Source organism: Acanthopagrus latus, chromosome 17, assembly GCF_904848185.1.
Source record: "Acanthopagrus latus isolate v.2019 chromosome 17, fAcaLat1.1, whole genome shotgun sequence".
NCBI classification, from domain to species: domain Eukaryota; kingdom Metazoa; phylum Chordata; class Actinopteri; order Spariformes; family Sparidae; genus Acanthopagrus; species Acanthopagrus latus.
In genome coordinates this window covers 17,408,938-17,431,915 of record NC_051055.1, presented here as the reverse complement: position 1 = coordinate 17,431,915, position 22,978 = coordinate 17,408,938, and the positions used below count along the sequence as shown (strand labels likewise).

Sequence of the window (22,978 nt, the reverse complement as noted above, 5' to 3'; positions counted from 1 at the left end):
CATTCTCAGGCAAAGTAGCAGCAAATCAGATTTATTTAGTCTCATTAGCAAACAGGCACCACAGACGATCTTAAGATTCTGTCTCCGTCCGTTGCTGCATTATCATTTGCAGTGTTTGAGTCGTATCCTTGTTCGTGTCATTTTTTTTCTTGAAGGGAATCTGAAAAAGAGTTTGAAAAATAAATAAATGAAATTACTTTTTACAGGCTGATCGGCTGTAGATTGAATATCGGTGTTGTTGAGCCTACCTGGTTGGACACAGCCTCGCCGTATCGAACAAACGTGGCGAAGTGCTCGCTGTTGAAGTTGATCAGGTCGTATTTGAACTCCTGGTGCAGAAAAGTTTCCCAGCGGCTCCTCATCATCTCCTGGGAAGATGGAACCAGGTTGTGCTTGTTGTTGTTTACCCTGATGGAAGTTCCCGGAGCCACTTTGATGTCAGTAATGCGTTGAGCGCAGATTCTGGTCTTCCTCAGCATACCGTCTGCTTTTTTCTTTGGAGCCATTTGTTGAAGGAGGGTGCGACAGACTTTCTGTGTCAGGTTCTCATCTTCGAATCATGGGAAAAATAAAGTAAGGGGAGAGAGGTCAGAAGTTGGGATACTGTGTGAAACAAAAAATAAACAGAATGGCACTCAATTGAAAACAATACAAAACACTAGATATCATTATAGGTTGGCTGATATTACTGGCCGATATGGGCCCATCATAGATATACTAGTATCGGCATGTATGTTGCGATATGGTCTGATATAAAATCAAAATTGGTAATTCACCAAAAAAAAAGCACCAATTTCAAAAAGGCCAACTTCCTGTTTGGTTTAGGGTCACCAAGAGACTTTTTTATAGCTCGAGGGCTCATACATATGAGAACAGACTCACAAAAATGAATGTGAAAATGGTCCCAGAGGGTGCTAGTGAGTTACTTTGGCCCAAAGGCATAAAAATAGATACATTTTCACCACGTGTGAATTATGTGAAAAGTTTTGTGAGTTTTGAACATGTTCACACCCTCAATAAACACACCTCTTTTGGAGGGAAAATAACAATTCCTTGCATTCCAGTAGGGGAGGATGTGGTAATTTATGATTATTAAATCCTCTGTGAAGTTTATTGTTTTAGTGCTCTGATGTAATTTTGGACAATATATTTTTGTAGATATATGCTTATTTCTGAACCAGACTGCAGCAACACATTGCAAACAACATAAGAAAGGGACCAGGAGTTTTTATACAGCTTTCCAACTTTTTGTACCTTTTCTTGTCGGCCTATGCATTTAAATTAAGCACATTTCAGTTTCTTACCTCCCACTCCAAAATGGATGACATGGCCTTCTCCAACATACACAGCCCAGAGAGACACTCCTGCCCATGGATGCACAAACTCAATCAAGTCTCCGACTTCTGCTGTGGACACAGTCTGATCAATCTAAAGAAAAAAAGAGTGAAGTCAGAACAGCACACACTATTGTTTTTTTTTCTTTCCACTTGATTTCCTCACTGAATTCAAATGAGAAGAAATTGATATTTATGATGGAAGTCTGGGAAATTAGAAGAGCATTGGCATAAAATCATTTAATTTGATTTTGGAGAGCGGAGGGAGGAGAGTGAGTGAGACAATATCCTGCAAACAAAACTGAGCTGCAGCCTTAGTGAAGATCTTAAAATAACTCGACTCAACATGAAATAGAAATACATTTTTACTGTATGGCGCAAAATACCTTCACTCTGGATAATATGCCTGTTTAGCCCATCTCTTAAAGTGGAAAACAACTTAAGCCTGCACATACTGTGGCTCTATTTACTGCTGAATCAAGATAAAAACGTATAGATATATTAGATAATGCTCACCCGTCGGATTGTCGTTGGGGACAGAAAGCTGCTCCAGTTTCCCCAAAGGTCCATTGCTGGTGTGAGCTGAGGTCAAAAGACGGACTGAAGCACACTTTCCAGTTATTAGGTTGCTGTGACCAGGTTGTGTAACAGTTGAAAGGCCTTTTATTAATCGTCTCTGCATTGTTTCAAGATGATAACCAACCTAATATGTTACCTATTAATCTAATATGTGCTCGGTTCTCACATCACGTTGAGTCAGACACTGCGAGACAATCATTCAAAAACAAATTATTCTGATATTTTGTCTCAGTTTGTTGAAAACATGTGTCCAACCTGCACTGAGTTTTTAATTCCCACGTCTCATTATTGAGTCAGATATTTTTTTTCAGAGTCAAGTTCAGAAGCTGAATGCAAAGAAACCGACAGTGATACTTTTTGTTTTTCAGAACCGAAAATGACTTGTCCCTATAGGTCCAATTAGTTCAGGTCCTTGGTTTAATGCGAAGTGAGGTTTGGTCGAGCATTTCTGATTTATCACAGCAATAGACCTCAGTCAGTTTATGTTCCTGATCCTGATATTTTGATATGTGTGAATACATTTAAAGCATATATACATATATTTTTTTAAATTTAAAGTTCAGGATCTTTATAGGCTCAGAAATCCCAGAATTAAGCCTGTATTTATAGATTTAACATTATATATATTTATATATTTATATATTTATATATTTATATATTTATATATTTATATATTTATATATTAATAGTTGCGGCATTTGCTGTGGGTGGTTTGATCTGTAGCTGCTTGGGCGACCGGTAATATTCACAGATACATCATGACTACATGATGATGTGTTGCAGCAGAAAATACATCAGTTTAATTAGAGACTAGGAGTTATTTTGCTTTACATAGTGGAGCTAAAACATTTAGTCAGTCAGTTTAAAGAATCTACTACTATATAATATCAAAAAGCCTCTTGAATCAAGAAACTAGTCTGTATATTCATCAATGATGTTTTCTTTGTGAGTTTGAATAAAAATGAAACAGCAAACCTCATGACCATACTTGAGATGAATAACATAACAAAAAAAAAAACATAAAATAAACACATTGAAAGAGTTATGCATACAACATATTCTCAGATTATGTATACTGACCTGGTTATTTCAAAGGTTCAATAATTTTGGGGAAGAGGTTTTAACCAGAAGAGAAAGATTTTCATTCATTGATTTCTGACACTGATACTTTGTTTATATGAGGCGGACCCTGCCACCTCTCTAGCTTCAGACACTGTTCTGGGGACCTTAATATCCTTTGGGAACAGCTAGTTTATTCAGTCTTGAAAGAGATAAATATTTCTAAGTTTGTATTAGTATCTCAGTGATATCGTAACTATTAAAATTCTGAGTTTGAATTTCTCTTTCAAAATTACGTAGTGCCCCTTCTACTGAGCACTGTGGTCCACAGTTCATTAAAATGTGTGCCGCTTCCCCCATGACCTAATAAAATACACACAGATTTTTTAAATAAACAAACATAAAACATATGATTTTCATATCTAACTTTTGTCATAAAAGCAGTTATTGATTGCAAAGCCCTTTATGGTTGACAAGTGTTACTGTTACTGAGCTTTAGAAACCCTAAACACAGATATGATATATATATATATATATATATATATATATATATATATATATATATATATATATATATATATATATATATATATTAATAAATGAATATGTTGCTCAAGATTAAAATACGATTTTCCAGTGCAGACGTCATACAGAGTGAGCTGTACAAATGGGAGCTCAGACTTTAACCCAATAAAACATCTATGGACATAATATGTCTCTTCCCGTATATTTTATTGGACAAATTGCCATAGTTCTAATATAAATCATTCAGGTATTTTATTTTCCAATGTTACAAAGATTAATCCGCTCATACACTCTCTCACCTCAACTCGAACGTATCCAATCCCGTAGACCTCTTCATGAGCAGAGAGCAGCTGGAGGGAAACTAGAGCAAAAAGAACAGTGTAAGATTCTAAATGAAATAGGGTTGAATAGAATTGTCATTAAACCGAAGAATCCCAGAATGTGTAATAACGAGAGTAAACCAAGAGATGATACACACAAGAGACAAAAGGCAAACAAACAAACAAACAAACCAAAACATCCATGGACATTTTCATTAAGAAAGCACAATTATAGAGCAAGGATCAAAAAGCAGCAGTGTGTGTGCGTGCGTGCGTGCGTGCTTGCTTGTGTGCATGGGTGTGTGTGTGTTACGTTACTGCAGTGTTCCCACATGCGGAGGTGTTAAGAGTAGATGATGAGGAGGGCGTCGCTGCAGTGATTTAGGGGCCCCGCGAGGGGAGATGATAAAAAGGCTCCGTGGAGCCGGTAAGGGAGGGAACGATGCACAAACACAACCACACAGCAGCAGTAAACACTCATCAGACTCCATTCACTATAAATGTGTCCCACTTTACTGCCAACACCGGAAGATGGTGTCTGAAGACCCTTTTCCTCACTCTTTACAGGAACTGTCTATATACCTCAAAGTTGTGAAAGAGAATCAATGTCCCTCCCTCCCCTCCCCCGTCTCTCTCCCTCACACCCTGCCTCCCACCCTCTCAGTGCCCTGTGGTGGGGTGGTTATTGAGATCACGGTGTGTCTGAGTGGCAGTGATAACCGGTACCCAGGTGCCACTGGCACATGGTGTTTAATTAATTAATGAGACCGCGGGGTTGGTTTTTTAATTCCACCTAGCCAGCACCGAGGTGTGGGGGGGGAGATAGCCGCGAAATGTTTAGGTATGTGTTTTCAGGCGAGGAAAAAGGAGAGATGTATGTAGGAGTGTGTGCGTGTTAAGGGTGTATATCTATTTTGTTGGCAGTTTGGGAGCTGGCTTCCTTGTTAGTGGAATATTAAGTATGTATGGAATATTTTTACTCTGACTTTTAATCACGCCATGTGATTGGGAGTTAATCATGGGCTAAATGGAGCTGATGATGAGAGAAACATAGTGTTAATACATCAATCTGAGCTCCGGCACGCTAACCAGGTCATGGACTCATTGCCCTGAAACTGGGAAATGTACACAAGATTCAAACATAATGCAGGTATGCGGGATGCAGTGTGTGGTAGGCAAGTTTAGATCTAATGTAATAATATAAAAGTGTTGAAGGGTCAAAACTGTTTGAGGCTATTTAAAAAAAACGGATCTTTCTTTGATAGTTAGTTGGGGTCCTGCGAGATTTTAACAAATGCAACGCGGACGAGATGGGAAAACCATTCCCATAACTCCTCTTGTCGATTTAGTTCCAGAAGCTGAAGTACTTGAAAGAATAAAAGTTTTATAGACCCTTATCAGTAAGTGACACCTGTAGGTTACTTGAATGCACCAAGATGTCACATGACAGTTTATCAAAAAACAACAGAGGTAAACAAGTTCATATGTTTCATGTGTTTTCCATTATTTTGCTTTCAGTGTGGTGTCTGAAGTTATTTCATTTTTTACACGTTTTTATATATTCAAACTTTAAAATGGAAGTTAGAAGAGGAGCACACCAACACACAAACAGGATGGGGTAAGGAAAGTCACTGGGTTCAATATAACATAAAAATATAAAAACTGTGCAAGTCTGCTGGGCAACAGTAGTTAACTATATAATGTATAATAATGTGATATACAGAGTTTGCATGTTCCCAAAAATCAAAGACATTTATCTACTGTATATTTCACTGTGTATGATTGTTTATGCTGCAGTAAACTTGATTAGATAATACCGTAGACCAGACGTGCAATTTAAACTCAACAGTGAGGTATGCACTTCCTTTTTTCTGGATTTGTGGCAGCAACGAAACATGTCCAGTGTGTGGCTGTAAATCTTCTCAAGTTCTGTGTTCCTTCAACCTATTTTAACAAACAACAAACATACAAAAATGAAATTTCTCTTGGGTGTATTAATCAACGATCATTTACCAGAGCATCAAAATTTTAATCTGGAGCTACAGGATTACATTCTCTCTTTTCTGCTACGGCTCCGGATGCATGACTGTAACGTCACCTTCCGTCTCGCTCCATATTTCCTGTTTTGCAGGAGAGACAGGAGGAGTTTTACTGGATAAATGCAGCTCAGGCAGAGAGCCTTCCTGCTCATGAATGATAGAATCTGCTTAAACAATAGAGAATCTGCATTTGTATTCACAGCTCATCTTTAAGAGCTGTTTTACATGGTACATGTTAGCAAATTATGTATTTCACTCTTTACTGCTACCATAAACTATTCAAATATATTAGCTTACTCCTCATAAATGTTAACGCCGCACAACTCTTATATACACGCAGGCAAACAGCCCCAGGAGCTGATATCAGAGAGGAAGAGGAATGATTTACTAAAGCTACATAAAACTCTTCTCTCTGTGGGAGACCACAATAAAACTTCTATAATCTGCGATAGTGGAATATTATAGATAGCTGCTATAAAAATAGCTTTACGGCCCGCCGAAGAGAAGCATTATGACTCGTTCTACCCTGTGTGTTGTGGTTTAAACCATCTTATAGCTTAAAGATAAATGAGTCCATAGATTTCCAACATCAGACGTCATCTAATTCACAGTGGGCTTCTCCATAAAATGTAAGGAGCCTTGTTTCAGATGTAAAGTTATGAGGAAATGTCCAGCAGCACTGACGAGGCGCAGTCAGATAAGAAACAACACAAAGCCGACGGAGAGATAAACACAAAATATTTGTGCACACTCTGTTCTGATACACCGATGTGGATAAGGTAGAGTCATTAAAGTTTCCAACAAGCATAGGAGGGGAAAGAAAGTCTGTTATAAATTGGGAGCAACAGCTGGAGGCAATGACTTCTTGTTGGACATCCTGTTGGAATGTTCCAGCGGATGAGGCCATGCTGGATTGACAGATAAACTGACAATTGTGACATTCCTTCTCTACACATGGATTAAACGAACACAAAACGTCATTGCAGTCAACTTTAGAGGAGTCGAGATGGATGTGCTTTTAACTTTGGATATAGCTGTTTTCCACCTGCTTCCTCCCTTGGGCTAGGGTCAGGTGCATCCAGACTTCTAATAACTCCCTCGGATCTCAGATTTATTTAGCAGTATGATAGGCGTGGTGTGCCCCATGACAAATGTTGCTGGTGGTTGGAGAAACAATACACACGGTATGACATCATAATTCAGAGCGTGGATGCCATTTTCCCTACATTGCTAGCTGTATCATGTATCATTGCTGTACATGCAACTAAGTCATAAAAAAAGCCTTAACGTTAGGCTCTTAATTGTTATTCTGAGTTACTGATATCAGAAATTTCTGGTAGCTGTGGTATCTTCCACTCAGAGAGGAGAACTAGGCCAACTGGTGACAAATTGGCTGCAAAGCCTCCATCACTGGCATCCGATCTTAACACTGATAGAGCTTATTCACATGGTGGCCATCTTCCTCTTGGGATAAGACGTGAAGCTAACTCTCCTTTTGCCACTTCCTGATTGACTGGCAGCTGAAAGGATGATGGATAATGCAAATCTGGAGGGGCATCGAGCAGTATTCCAGCATAAAACACCATATGATAACCCGAGAAACCTTTCGGATTGACGTCTTCCCGTCACATTTTCACTGTGAAAGACATTGAGCGAAGTGCTACGAGCAAGCGCCACTGCAGCTTCTTCGTCAACTCAAATCGCCCTTTGGCGGGACAGATATGTTGCTCGCTAGTCATTGGTTAGGACAAATAAGAAAAAGAAAAAAAAAGATAGTACTCCGAACAAGAAATCAATTAACATGAGCACAATGTCAGGCTGACTTAATGAAGCCAAGCAAAATGGCAGTCCACTCTGATTATTAGCTAAACCTAATTGCCCCCTGGCTCCAGCTCCATCCTCGACACACAGACATGACGGTGGTATCGATTGTTCATATACAACTCCCCAAAAGAAAGTGAATAGGCAAAATGTTGAACTGCTCCTCAACATGCTGAATAGTCTGCTTAATTTGGAAGTTATATCATGAAGGTTCTGCTTTCGTTCATCTGCTCTCCTGAAATCATGTCCCAGATAAGCATCCTGTTCGTATGAACACACACAGGCACACACAGATATCCTGACTCCCTGGTTGCCCTTCCTGGAGCAGCAGGGTAATGCGGGAGGAGGAGGAGGAGGAGGAGGAGGAGGAGGAATAGGGGGAAGAGAAAAGGAAGAGGCAACAGGAGAACAGACCTCCCATTGAACTTGGCTCTCTTCCAGCACTCATTCAGCCAGTAATCAGCTGTGAGTCAGTCAGTCATACTGGCTTTAAACAAACACATTAACATTTGAGTGCACATTACACGAGCGCTCACTTGCGCACGCACAAATGCATGCTGTCACCGAATTAAACACACACACACACACACACACACACACACACACACACACACACACACACACACACACACTCTGCTGCACTCTTACCTACTCATTTTTCTATTTTTTTTTTCCTCAGAAGGTGTGTTTGTTTTATATATATATATATATATATATATATATATATATATATATATATATATATATATATATATATATATATATATATATATATATATATATATATATATATATATATATAAAGGGTGTGTTTGGTCCAGTTCTGATGTGTCCTAGCTTAGGGCGACCAGGTGTGGCCTGACGTACAGAGGTTGGCTTGGTGCACCCTGATCAAGGGGTACCATCGACCACCTTTGTCACAGAGGGAGCTCGCAGTTGCCTGCAGGTTTGACTCTACAGTGCTGCGCAGGAGAAGCAGAGCAGACCTCCGCACAGCTGGGGAGGATAACCTCCGGTGATTACACTCACAGGGGTGAATGTCAATCACGCTGTCTGCCTGAATGTGTGTGTGTGTCTGCATGTGTGAGACAATGCCCCTTGATTGTTGATGCAAGTGTGCTTTATGTACAACTATGCGATCTTTGTGTGTGTGTGTGTGTGCCCAGTGCCCAGTGATGGCCCGCTAGATTGAGCTGTCAGTCGGCAGGCAGGCGGATGAAGATTAATGGAGCGTGCAAACAATAAGAGGCTGGCAATGATCATAAATATGCTAATGGACATTATCAATACACACTCACTGACATGCATGAGAGTGTGTGTGCGTGTGTGTGTGTACAGTATTCATGCAGCGAAGATTTGGGATAGAAGGTGATTCAGGTTACTCAGTTGAAATCGTTCTCCCTCCCCTCGGGATTTACACACACGCGCGCATGCACACACACAACACACAGACACACACAAAAACACACCCATATTTTTCAAGCGGCGCTGTGTTGGCTGACTGATGGACGGGAGAGACGGTCGTCCCATGTGTTATGTTTGTGTTGTGGGCCGCGAGAGGGAGGGGAAGGCGAGCTCATTGAGTAGATGACATGATTGGTGTCGCATTAAAATGTGTTTATTTAGTGTTTGTGCTCGTGTGTGTGTGTGGGTGTGGGTGTGTGAGAAGGGCAGTGGATATAGCGATGATGTCTGTGCCAAGCCTCTGATTAAGACTACAGGTTCAGCTAATGGCACAATGAGAGGCTGATTAAGAGAGGAAGAGATGGTGGAGGGAAAAAAAAGCGGGAGCGGAGGGAGATAAAAGGGGTAGATGGACAGATCTATTCACTAAACTGATGATGGGGCTCTTTGTTGTCTCATCCCATTCTGTGGTTCTCTGGGGGTCCTTCCTGTGTCTGCAGCATACGCTCATTTTTTAAATGAAAAACCTCTTTCTTTATCTCCCTCTGCCTCCCCTCCCTCCTATTTTTCCTCCCTCGCGCCCATCTGGGTCACACAGCACATAAGAGCAACACAGGGGCCCCCCAACTGAAACCTGGTCATCCACTTCATCACCGGAAAACACACTTCTTAACCTCCTTCTACCTACTTTCCACCTCTCCTTCTCCCCTTCTTTTACCCTCTATGAGGGTCTGCAAGGTCCGCTGGGAAATGTCTGGGGCTCAAGGGGGCTCTCCGACCTTCCTTGTCCTTTAAACACACTCCTGCAGTCACAGACGCGCACACACCATCCGCCCAATCCTGATGGAGAGTGTAATTTGAGTGTGGCATGGTGGCGATGGATGGAGCATGTAACGTAGACATAGGGAAGTGGTTATGATTGGGGCTAATGAGCTCACAGGGGACGCTGGGATAGAGGAGGCTGGCCAATGACAGGCTTGGCTCGGATGCACCTCTCTGGAGGGTCCCTGCTGAGCTGAGACCCTCGAGGCCTCATGGGAATTTGTTTGTGAATGAGTCTGGGTAGTTCCCGTTTGAAAACCCGGCAGTCCCTGTGGTCATTACGCATTCATTCTGCTGAGCTGGTTAATACTGCGCTCCACGGACAGGGATACTTAAGCATTTAGATGTCGAATCACATCGGTCGTTAAGCCAAGGTCACTGCTAACTGGTAAAAAACAGAGGGACTTTCTTGTTTTTGGAGCGCGATTGAAAGCCAGAGCAAACTCAGAGAAACTCAGCGATGATTACTAACGCTGGATCAGTGTAAAGTGTGGGTGTGTGCGAACAGGTGTGTGCGACAGTGTGTCATTCTCTGTGTGTCTCATTACCATGCATCGTGTGTCAGTGTTGTCCAGGAGGCTGAGCCTCCGCGCTGTGCTCCAGGGGAGAGTTATAGATTACTGGCTGGAGCAGGCAGGGGCCAGGGGAGCCGCTGGAGCCCAGAGCCGAGAACTGTAGGCTGGGCACGGCTCTCAGCTCATCAGCCCGTCTCTTGAGGCTGCGGAGCTTAACCTGGAGCAAGGTTCTGATTAACCAGACTAATGACGGTGTGGCCCCCAGCTCCCACTGCCCAACACCATAATCACTGCTTAAGGCCCCGGACAGTCGGCAAGTCTATATGGGAAGAGAGCGGTGTCACAGCTTAATGGATAAGTCATCTGACAACAAGCATTTTAAGTCAGCTGTCAATACGAGCTTTGAGAGCCACTCACGCGGCAGGACGCCCAACGTCTGAGAGGCTGGACTGAGATCAAATACATTCAGAGCTTAAATACATTTTTTCTGTGTTTGTCAGCTGAATGTTTTTTTCCCGTGGATGAGTGTGTGTGGAGGTGTTTAATGAGCGCTGATCGATGTCTCATCTGTGCCGCCTTATCTCTAAAGCAAACATTTCATCAGCACAGTGGAGGCTCTCAGCCTTTGGTACACACCAAGACCCCAACAGACAAACTGCGCAAACCGAACGACATATGCAAATAAGACGAAGACAGACATGCTTTTGTTTCACGTCCTACTGTTGGAGAGAATCACCGGTAACGATGGTTGTCTTTATGGGTGTGAAGGTGTGAAGGTGGAGGTGCATTTGCGCTGCAGACAGAGGACAACGCCAACAGTGCTTACTGTCCTCCTTGAGCAAAGCGATTTCTGACAACTCCTAAATGAAGCCCTGGGGGGTGACAAGACCTGCAGCTAGATCACAGCGCTGCTTTATGAGTGCGCGTGTGTGTGTGTTTAAGAGAGTCAGGGACAGAGGTAATAGCTTGGCGTTATAAGAGGAGTTGAGTCGATAAATGATCTCGCCTCTGTCCGACGGAGAATGAGGCGGGAGGTGTCTTCATTGAGTTGAGATGCCAAAATAAGACAAAACCGAGACAGGGTTTATTTCTGCAGCTCCGTGAGGGAATTCAGTGAATACGACTGCAACAGTTCTGCACACAGTACAAGCCAAGGGCCAACAAAATTGACAGAACAAAGAAGAAGTAGACCTCTATCAAAGAATTAGGCTAACGAATCAGTGGCCATGTTCATCTCGAGTCACTCTTAAATTCCAGTCATTTCCACACCAGGCTTTGGCGGCACAAACAAAACAGTTGGTCGGATTGATTACCGTTGGTTTTGCTCCTATCACAGGGTTTGTTAACATTAGTAGGAATGTGGATTACGGCAGCTCCATCCTTCAGGGTGTCAGAGGGGAGAGAAGAAGAAGCAGAGCAGATATGAGTATGCAGGACGTACGTTCCGTTGGCCGGGCCTCACCGGTCTACCGGGGCTGTTATTGACTGACAGCCCTGACTAAGCAATCCACACCACTGCTGGTCCCTCCATAACGTCCAGGGCTTACCTCGTGTGTCGGGACGTACAGTCGTGACTGCACCAGCCATGCGTTTGTGTGTTTATGTGTGTTTACGTGTATGGCTCTGCCTTTTACGAGTACTGGTAGGTGGCTAAGCAGAGGACGGATCCAGGCGCGGGCTCGCAGCAGCTGTGTTTCTGAATGGATCCAGCGGCCATTGTTCTCCTGTCACTAACTCGTCTCTCAGGCCCAGGAGACACACCGCTGACATTTACCAGACCCTCCCCGCTCTCCCCTTCCCCTCCCTCCCTCCCCCGCCTGTCTCAGCCTCACCTCATCTCTTCCCTCCCGCCCTCCCCCACCTCTCTCTTGTCTCGTTCCCCCTCGCTCTCCTACGGCTCCCGTCAGGTCCCTCGCTCATCCTCTCTTTCCGTCACTCCATCGCTCTCTGTGGCATGATGTGCGGGGACAGATGTGTGTGGATATGTGTGTGTGAGTGAGACAGTGAGTGTTTGTGTTAATGAGTGGCCCTTTAAGGCTATTAAGATAAGATTGGTACGCCCAGAGTCCCTCATTACCCAGCAAGCATTGCCCCCTACACAGAATGGTAATTGGGAAGGGGAGAGAGAGAGAGAGAGAGAGAGAGAGAGAGGAGTGTGTGAGGATAGAAGTGGAAATAATAGGAGGATAAACGAGGGATAATTGGGTGGATCGGGAGCAAGAGGAGCGATTGATCAGGTTGATCTGTGTCTGCGGAGAGAGGCGCCATGTGGGGACGAAGGGTCAAAGGTCGTGCGCTCTTTGTATGTACACACACGTATGTTCACAAGCACGATACAAGAAACACGTGTTTCACATTCATGAGCGGAGCCCCCTCAGACCCGTAGACAGTCCAGTGTAAAACTAGAATGGCACTCAGTAGAGCGCATACCTCCGCCACTGAAATATGCCAGATTTTCTTCGTCAGGATCCACGCATTAAGTTAGGCCGGCAAAAGTGTTGAAATATCTCCCTATCTAGCAAAGTTAAAGAATGCAGGAGAAAAATCCCCTGGATGGGTCTATTCTGGGCTGAGAATCATCCACCCTCCAAGTTTTGTGTAAATCGGTTCTGTAGGTTTTATTCAATCCTGCCGACAAACCAACAAACCAACCAACACATAAACAACAAGCAGACAGGGCTGACAACGTAACCTCCTTGGCAGAGGTAATTAAACGTGTACATATATTCATCAAACGTCAGGTGTTTTGGCTTTTGAAAGAAACATTTACACTGCCAGACTGTGAGTCTCAATATGTATATCAGTCAGCCTTTAATCTCTCTGACGGTTGCTGTTCCCTAGTTATATTTTCAGTCTGCTTCAGATTGTGTAACAACAGCATCACCTACAGGACACAGACACGAACATCCTCATGTAAGCCTCCCTTCACCTGCTGTCCTACAGAAAAATAGCAATATCAGACCCTAACCCTTTGCTAACCTCTTAAGCCAAATACTGAACCAAAGTAAATGGTTGAAGTAACTTGTTGCATTACGTATTCAATCAACTCAGTTGGTTTTAGTGATTTAGAAGTGCAAACTTGCTTTATGTGTAAATAAAGGTGTGTGATGAAACATTATATATGGCCGTACACTGTCTGTAGAGCTGATACAATAAATAGATATATTAATTATTTGACTAGTTACCTCAGCAAGTATTTTGATAACTCATAATGTGAATATTTCCAGGATTATTTTTGCCTCCATGACTGTGAGCTGATGAGGTTTGGTTTGTGGACAAAGAAAATACATTTGAGGACACCATCTTGGACAGCGGGAAACACTGATCATAATAATCTCCCCATCTTGACTGATTAGACTCAAATAACCCGTCGATGAATCGAGGACATAATTGAATGATTAATCGAGCAGTGATGTAGCGGTTGCTGTCATCATTATGATGTCAAGATTCTGGTGCACATTCAAAATGATTTCCTGTGTTCTGTTTGGATGGCAAACCGTGTTAAACTTTCACAATTCGATGAGTGTAGACCAAATGGACTCGTTAAATATCAGAGCATTGAGGAAATAACATGATGATGAGGATGATGACTGGTCACACATCAAGTGTAAAGATATTCATTTCACTGTCACCCTCGTGTGTCTTCCTGAGTCATTGTTTCTACTAAGGGCGCAGCAGTGATCCATCAACCAGCTGCAGATGCTGCAGATTTCTTCTGTTTTTCCAAACTGTGGAGATTAAGTGGTGCACTCATAATTTACCAGGATTTCATCTTTTATAAGTAAGAAACAACCCCACAGAGGTTTTATAAGTATAGCAAATATTTTATTATCCTTTTTTTCCAGTGTAAGAGAGCAAAATAGAGATGTTAATGTGTTGTGTATATCACACATGAAAAAAAAAATCCTTTTCTGGTCAGAAACAAAGAAAAGTCAAAGTGAAAAAGTTAGTAAGGTAAGAGGAGACCCTCTGCTGGCGTGAATAAGAGGCTCAAACGTGGCTTTATATCACCATCAAGTGGCAGAACTGTGTACAGCCTGATGAAGACAGAGATGAGCGTGAGGACGGTTAGATGATGCTTTGAAGAAGCTTTTGGTTTCCATGTTCATCCATTCACACTACGTACACATTCATGTCCGTCTACAACTTCTGCTTGAATTGATAAATTACTCAGTAGTACAGGGTCACCTGTACTGCTGCGTTCCCACACATGAAACGCTGTGAAACAAATTGATAAATTAAACCTGAGATGCACATTTTTTTCCCTACATGATATCTCAGAGAGGCTTCACAATCCTCTATATATTTTTAAAGTACATCTAGACCTGCATATAAACCAAATCAATAGATTTGTTTTAATGCAAGAAATATTTAATAATTTTTAAGAAAGACGTTAACAATTAGACCCATGGCAGGTATTTTATAGGCTGATATCAGTATTTTTAGACCACATGACAGTACATTTAAATGTAGTTTTGTTCAGGCGTACAACGGTGTAGAGAAGGCCTTGAAAGAGGAAGACAATATTTAAAAAGAAACTGTGATTTAACAATTGAATGACAAAAAAATGTGGAAAAAAATAACCCCCAAAACTAAAATCCTGGCTGTGTTTTTGAATGATAATAATGTCCCAGTATTGCCAACCATCTCTATTTTTTGTTTTATTTATTTATTCTTTTGTGTTTGTGTTTTTACTTCCTTAAGCCTAGTTATACTTTTGTTTTGCTCACCAGTGGTCTGGCTCCTTAAGCATCAGGTGGAAGAGGAATTGCGGCATTTGTTAAACCTGGGCATTGACATGTTTGGTTGTGTAAATGATTCACACCTAGTTTTCCACAATAGTTTCAGACACTGTCGGAACAACAACCTCAGCTGGTCAGTAACAAAAACAAGCACATTTCACTGGACCCAGCATTCACAGCCAGAGTCGCCCCGAAGGGATTACTTTGCAGTCACTGCAGCTGTGTTGCACCTGCCGGCTGAGGTGATCTATTGGACTGATTCTAAAACTTTTGTAAATATAAATCATATACACACCCACATGTAGGGCCCAGGTTTACCTTAAATAGATTCTCTCTCAGTGTGTAGTTGAAGGCTGAAGTGTCAGGCAGGATTAAAGCGGCTTTCACAAGTCTTGTGACAACCACTGTCATTGTGAAGTCAGTGGTCATACACTTTATTTTAATGAGGAAAATTTTAAAATGAGGGGGGGCCTTGAAAGTGAAGTTTATGCAACAAACACAAGAGCACTCAAACTACTCAAACCTGAAAAGTAATTCCTTAAAGTGCACGTTTTCGTTAATAAAGAACAATACAGAGAACAATAATACTCATCCTTCTGTCAGTATCTCACTGTCATCTATGATTACAAACACTGAGGAGAACATGACAAGCATCCTCCACTGGGGGCTGGGGTTAGGGTTAGCAATAGGATTAAGTGATTGGGATACAAATACAATGTAACTGTACTCTGTCCAAGTTACAGATAAAAGATGTTATTAGATTACAGATACATTTGTCAAGAAAACAAGTATCACTAACAAGTACATCTACTTGAGTATTTCCATTTTCTACTTATATGTATAATTTAAATTTTACGTGTAGCTACTCTTGGTACCTGTGTACATTTAATATAAAATACTTTAAAAACTTTAATTTTTAACCAAGTAATATCTTAATTTTACTAAAGTATGTCGTCTGGGTACAACACTGTTTCGTATTAACATAGTCCAAAAGTAACGGATAGTTAACAAGTTACATTACTTTAATATTGTGATCAGGTCACTAGATATATACGTAATTGATTACTGTACTGGATTTCATTTTAAAAGTAGCCCATCCAGTCGTGTTTATCATAAACTAATTGTGGAGAGTCGAATATTTACATTCTGACATGAAACACTAATAAATAACCCTGCAGGTGACCTCTGACCCCAGTTCTGAAAACAGTCCCAACATCTTCACCACAGAGCGAGATGTGACGAATGTGACACCCAACCCAGCTCTCCTCCACACCATGGAGCGCGAACTGCTGTGGAGATACCTCCTCCATCTCTCTGCGACTGTGGGGGCATTAATCCCCAATCCATTGATCCCGATCACAGCACGTAGCGGCTCCTCATTGGACGCCACCGTGATTGGCTGAGGAGGGAAGGAGAGAGGGAGGCCGGGCGAAACCATTCATCCGGACGATGCTGCGACTGGAAAATGTGAAGATTAATGAGCTCTAGTGGACATGTAGATTCGGATTTCCGAGAGGATTACGGGCGTGCGTCCGCATTAGATAGCGATAGGTTACAAATCGGGGTAATTTCGCGTTGGATGAGCCTGTTAATCTCGCAGCGATCGGCGGTGGATCCCCTCAGTTCCTCCCCCCTCCCTCCCGCACATCCCTGCGCACAAACAGAGGAACAGGCGCTGAGGATGCGGGGATGATTGTGGTGACGCTGCGATGGGAAACCTGCGAAGATGGATGGCGAAATACAAACAACAATGAGGATCCGGTTTGAGTTTCTTTTCTAATCGCTGTTTTTTTAAAATTTCATTTTCCCTCCCCGGACACTATTTGGCGATGATGAGGCTCGTGCAGCTGTGGGTGCTGCTGATCCAGAGCGGGTGGTGGGGGGTCGCGCCGAGCCCCACCGATGAAGGAGCGCTCCGGGCCGGCCACGGGGAGCACGGAGAGCCGGGGCACCAGGAGCCGCACAAGGACTCCTACAGCACCTTCGCCTCCGAGTTCCTGGAGTCCAGATATCTGTCCGATGACGGTGAGTGATCTCCTGCATGATGCCGAGGAGTCCCAGCTGATGGATTTTTTTTTTTATTTATTATTATTATTTTTTTAGTTTACATCTCATGCGCCATGAGCAAACTCACACAAGCCCTGTGGCAGCAGAAACGCAAACAAGAGCTGCAGCAGGAACCGAACAGGAGCTGCATGTTTGTGTCCTGCATCCGACCTGTGTCCATTGTGAGAGGCCTTTCAGCACCCAGGCCAGCTCCCCTGGTGGTAGCTGCCCAACCCCTCACACACACACACACACACACACACACACACACACACACACACACACACACACACACACACAGTGCAGATGGCCTCCCCATAGTTGGCCCTCTGACTGCCTCCAAAACAGGCATATGAAATTGTTTTCTGCTGATGTTTGCATTTTGCAGGTTATCCCTTCCCCACCGCCCCACCAGTGGATCCCTTCGCCAAGATCAAAGTCAGTGACTGTGGAGTTACCAAAGGCTGCATCAGGTAAGAGAAGGGTGCATGTTTGTTTTGTTGTTTTTGCCAGCTTCCCCCCTTTTTCTGAGAACAGCTCCACTGCAGCTCTGCCCCCAGCCCCCCTGCCTCCCCCGGGCTGTGTTAGATGCTGCTGTGGCCTGACTTCAGAAAAGGCTGGCACTCAACACACTCCTCTGTCAAGTCTTCACGTTCTTGTGACATTCAGTGAAACAGTTGCCCCAGTTTGGCCCTCACATTATTATGAGTAATCTCTACCTCACATTCTCACTCGAGACCTGTGGCGCCTTAAAGTGACTGCATTTGTGCTTCGTATTCATTTGTGTCTGTACAGATATGGGAAGCCGGGGTGCGATGCAGAGTCGTGTGACTACTTCCTGAGTTACCGCCGCATTGGGACAGATGTGGAGTATGAGATGAGCGCAGACACAGACGGCTGGGTGGCCGTAGGTTTCTCCTCTGACAAGAAAATGGTGAGCTGCTGCACAACCTGTGCCTAATTTGGGACAGAGCAACATTTATTTGGGTCCACACAACCAGTTTCTCTTCCATTTATTGCTTTTACAGACAGTTTCTGCACATGTTTTGTTTATATCTATAATCTAACACATGGATGTGTCGAAAATGATGCATCTTTTTAGGAGCTTACTGTCGTTAAAGGTGCACTGTGTAGTTTTGGGGAAGACATTTTAATCCGAAGAGAAAGTTCTTCATCGACAAACTAAATAAACCAACTATCTTTGTTTTCATGACGGATTAAACTGAACAAACAAATTGACCTTAAAGGACAACACAGTTTCATACTGTTTTACTTTTGTTATATGTGGCGGACTCTGCCATCTCTCTAGCTTGAAACAGTGTTCTGGGACCTTATTTTCCTCTGAGAACAGCTCGTTTATGGAAAAAAAGAATATCTTTCTTTGAATTTGTATTATTACCTCATTAATATTGTTTATGTTCAGATTCTGAGTTTGAATCTCCTCCTCCAGAACTACATAGTGTCCCTTTAAGTTTGATGTTTTTTATTTCAAATACAAGCATCCTTTGTTTACCTTCTTTTCTTCTGCATTGTTTGGCTCTGATATGAAAAAGCTTCCACATGGACATTTAATGTTAGATTACCTTTAAGACAGCAGGGGTCCTAAGATAATACCACTTTGATTGAGCCATTTCAAGACTATTAAGGCATAAAGTGGTGGAACAAAATATCGATACAGACTTATATCAGATCACTTCCTCTTGGAAAATGATTATTGACATTCAGGCGCCAAATATCTTTATTTTTATTAGGACATGCAGGTGCTCTGAACAGATCCCCCTGACAGTTTGATATACCAGAGTCACTGCTTCATGACTTCTTGTGTGGAAACTTCTGTAAATTTGATTCACACAGACTGAAAAGAATTTAGTGTGACATTCTTTTAAACAGTTTAATTTCAGAACTGTTCTGCTTTCTGGCAGTTCGGCCTTCTGCCAGTTTAAGGATGTTTCACATGATTTTGTCATGACTTGTGTAAAAGAGGCAGTAAGCTTTTTAAATGAATTGTTTATTCGTAGGGAAACCTACCAAAAAGCAGTGAATACATACATTAGTCCTGGCCTTCTCCTTTTCAGGGCTATTTGGTATTTTTCACCAATTAGACCGATATCCTGATATATTATTAAATCATTGTCCTGCAAAGTATTGATTTTTGCCGAATCGCCATAGCGTGTTACTTTCTTTATTGTGGGCAACGCATCATGAACCATCTCTTAATCCACTCCTACTGTTGCCCAAATTGTTGTTTACTTTACTTCTATTTATTGTATTTATCTGGTGATGCATGTGTACAAATATTAAGTACCATCAAATGTTTAGAGCCTCGTAATAAAGGCTGAGCACTATGAGAGTACTTATCATTTAGTCTCTGATATACACTTAATCATATATGAAAACATATTTATTTCAAATTTACCCAAACAATTCAAAGCATTTAAAAAATGTCATCAGCTAACATGCAGTCGTTTAAAGCAACATTATGTAGAAATTGGCATTTTGTGCAATTTGGTGCCCTGTGCACTTGTATATTGAAGTAAACATGTATATAACGCTGTGATCTTACCCTCTCACTGGAGTTACACAGTGCAGAAACAAGTGAGAGAGACACCATTCACCCTATTACAAGACACTGTGACATCAAAATGATTTTGAAACTGTTATTTTACGGTAAAAATCTTACATAATGTAGCTGTAAAACAAAATTCATGGCCGATCTGGTGGATTGCCACACAGGTGTACCAAACAAAGTGGCCACTGAGTCTCAAGTACCTCCAGCTATTATGTGACAGCTCTCTGGCTTACTGGCATGGACAATAATAGAGCTATCTGTCCCACTTACTTTATTTATATCTTGTATCAGATTTTTTTTTTTCCCAAGTAATGAATGTGTCGCACTTCGGAGTAAAGCTCCTCACTCCCTCCTGTTTCCTCAGGGAGGGGACGATGTCATGGGCTGTGTCCACGACGACAACGGGCGCGTGCGGATCCATCACTTCTACAATGTCGGCCAGTGGGCGAAGGAAATCAAGAGGAACCCTGCTAGAGATGAAGAGGGCGTTTTCGAAAACAACCGGGTGACCTGCCGTTTCAAACGGCCGCTTTACGTCCCCAGAGAGGAAACACTTGTGGACTTACACCTGTCGTGGTATTACCTGTTTGCATGGGGACCTGCCATACAAGGCGAGTGGTCGAGCTTCAGCATCAAGTCTACTCTCTGTCTTTCTTGTGTGTGCCTGTCTTTTACATTATCTTAACTTTTTCCTGCAGGTTCCATCACGAGGCATGACATCGACAGCCCGCCCGTCAGCGACCACATGATCAGTATCTATAAGTATGAGGACCTCTTCATGCCTTCCACAGCCTACCAGACCTTCAACTCACCGCTCTGCTTACTGCTCATAGTAGCGCTCACCTTCTATTTACTAATGGGGACGCCGTAATGAAGCCCAGCAGATCACACAGCGGAGAAAACAGGGGAGAGAGGGTGAAGCAGCAATAAAGATTAGTTGCCATTTTTGTCTGATGCCACACTGAAGTGTGCAATTTGCACAAAGAGACACTGTATTAGATATGATAAACACAATAGAGAGTATATATTCATTACTCTGAGCTCATCTTGCTAAAGTATTAAGCCTATAATCTAGAGGTGTCATGTACTGGTGTCAGTACAAGCAAGAGGTTTGATAAGAGTAGTGTTCTAGTATATATAGGCCAGTTATTTTCAGTATTTACGATAGCTTCCAAGCATTTAAAAAGAATATGAGGACGACACACGGCAGTAAATAAACCTCACAAGTCTTCAGAACACTGCATGCACCGGGAAATCTGGGAATGATTTCAAATACCCACTGTCCACTGGTGATGGGATGACGGTGCCTCGTCTAGAACTTGGCTTAGACACAAAGGTTTTCAGGGGGACAAAGGGAGAAGCTCACAGCTGTTTGCACACTCACTTCCTGTCCCTATACCCCGTTATGTTAATGTGGATATCATCCTTTGCAAAAAGAAAAAAGACAGGTTATTTGTTGGTTCTCACAATCACAAAATATTTTTTTCCAAGTGACAGTATGTGTTTACCATGTTAATTTGACTTTTTCTCACGTTTCCATAATTTCCTTTTCCTTTTCTGCTCCCCCCTCCCCCCTTTTATCAACCACAGTGGCTGTTGGGTTTGTTTATCAGTACTGTGGCACTGTTACTGTGTCTAACAGACAGAGAGAGACTGTGACATGAGTTACTATTGCCTTCAGCAAGCAATAACACACTGGACAGGAGCAAATTGTCGACTGAAGCTCAATTTGCTTGCCTGGACATGGACTTATTTTCCCCCCCATGCTGTTATTGTAGCCTTTTGATCTGTATTAAAAATGGATGCATATGTTAAAAACCCACTGAAACAGTCTGGTACAGTTGTGTTTATTATCAAAAAACCTTTTAAGGAACACAGGGAAATACAGCCCTTCCTGTGCATGAGCAGACAGCTCAGTTGAACAGAACAGGGCTATAGGAGATGATTTTTAATAGAATAATAATAATTATATTAAATTGTATTTTTGTCTAAGAATACACAGGCTTAGCAACCTGTCGATGTGTAACTTTAAATGTTGGTGGAAATTGGGTGTGGCAAAAGTCTTCCAGGGTAACCATCATTGACAATTGAAATTTACAATAAATAAAAAACTTTTTTTTTCAACAATAAAATAAAATCATCATTTTATTATATATTTACCATGAATTGGGTTTCAAGAGGCCTGCTTTCTTGGCTTCAATGCACACTTTGTTTGTAACATGCATAAAAACACAGGAAGCTAACAAGACATCATTCTTAAAAACACCTGATAAAAAACACCTGTTATCCATCCAAGCCACATGCAGGACTCCTGACCTCAGCATTTCAATCTCAGTCTCAAATGTCATGTGATTATAGCGTGTACCTTGTTGTTCTGATGTCATAAGTGATGAGCGGTGCTGTCATCCACACTGTAGCTTCTGAACATTACCCCTGTGTGGCACCAAAGTCTGAAATGAGACATGCTACATAGAATTAGAATATGGGAAGATCTTTGCTGCAAACTGCAATGCTGGCTTGAATTTGTGTCGAAAAGCAGCTGATGGAGTATGAAGAGATGTTACAGTGAGAATGACACAAATACTGAGAAATTCAATAAATCTCAATGTATCAATGATTGGAACATTTGAATATTTAGATGGAGTGTCTGGCTTGAATAGATGAAAAGATAATTAATTAAATTAATTTAAAAATAGTTTGGAAATATACTGTGTGTGTGTTTCTGTCTGTGTGCATGTAAGTGCGCACTTGAGCATGCATTTTTAGCTGTGTAAGTGCGTATGTGTACATGTGTGGTCATGTGTGCATGGTTACATGCGCATATTTCACTGCATTTGTGTGTGTGTGTGTATTAAACTGACTCATTGGTAAATCTGTCTCTGTCTGTGTTGGCCCAGTTGATCTTGCTTACCACAGTGATGGTAACCAGGTTGCTCGTGGTAACGGACTGTGAGAGATGATTTAAAAGTGATTTTAGCTGAGGCTCACCTCACCTCCACCTCCACCTCACTGCTTCTCCCTCCAAAACAGTAACTGCTTTCACTCGAATAATGATATGGTAGAATCTATGAGAGTCTTGTGACAACTTGTTGTGTGTATGTGGTCAAAAATGTGTCTTGTGGAGCAGTTTAGAAAAGTGGGTGTGTTTGCCAGCCTCCAGATATTTTCCCTTGCAGTTTAATGGGACTTAAAGGTCAAAGGTG

General features: G+C 42.1%; 2 protein-coding genes across 2 annotated transcripts; one reads left to right on the top strand and one right to left on the bottom strand.

Annotated features, from left to right (window-relative positions):
• Nucleotides 1-15: 15 nt before the first annotated feature.
• On the bottom strand, nucleotides 16-2,004 carry LOC119006255 (phospholipase A and acyltransferase 2-like). The gene is made up of 4 exons (XM_037074763.1): nucleotides 1,851-2,004; nucleotides 1,305-1,428; nucleotides 249-550; nucleotides 16-160 (listed from the first exon to the last, which is right to left on the bottom strand). The coding sequence occupies exons 1-4, from the start codon at nucleotides 1,902-1,904 to the stop codon at nucleotides 71-73; spliced, it is 570 nt and encodes a 189-aa protein (XP_036930658.1). The 5' UTR covers nucleotides 1,905-2,004; the 3' UTR covers nucleotides 16-70.
• A 14,318-nt stretch (nucleotides 2,005-16,322) lies between these two features.
• LOC119005355 (DOMON domain-containing protein FRRS1L) lies at nucleotides 16,323-21,597 on the top strand. Its single transcript, XM_037072904.1, has 5 exons — nucleotides 16,323-17,185; nucleotides 17,595-17,679; nucleotides 18,002-18,140; nucleotides 20,140-20,386; nucleotides 20,474-21,597. The coding sequence occupies exons 1-5, from the start codon at nucleotides 16,990-16,992 to the stop codon at nucleotides 20,644-20,646; spliced, it is 840 nt and encodes a 279-aa protein (XP_036928799.1). The 5' UTR covers nucleotides 16,323-16,989; the 3' UTR covers nucleotides 20,647-21,597.
• The last annotated feature ends 1,381 nt before the right edge of the window (nucleotides 21,598-22,978 follow it).

Coding starts and splice junctions, on each gene's coding strand:
- LOC119006255 (XM_037074763.1), bottom strand. CDS start 1,904: ATGGACCTTTGGGGAAACTGGAGCAGCTTTCTGTCCCCAACGACAATC. Junction 1,429..1,850: donor CCCCAACGACAATCCGACGG/GTGAGCATTATC, acceptor TTTTTTCTTTAG/ATTGATCAGACTGTGTCCAC. Junction 161..248: donor GCGAGGCTGTGTCCAACCAG/GTAGGCTCAACA, acceptor ACTCTTTTTCAG/ATTCCCTTCAAGAAAAAAAA.
- LOC119005355 (XM_037072904.1), top strand. CDS start 16,990: ATGATGAGGCTCGTGCAGCTGTGGGTGCTGCTGATCCAGAGCGGGTGG. Junction 17,680..18,001: donor GTTACCAAAGGCTGCATCAG/GTAAGAGAAGGG, acceptor GTGTCTGTACAG/ATATGGGAAGCCGGGGTGCG. Junction 20,387..20,473: donor ATGGGGACCTGCCATACAAG/GCGAGTGGTCGA, acceptor TTTTTCCTGCAG/GTTCCATCACGAGGCATGAC.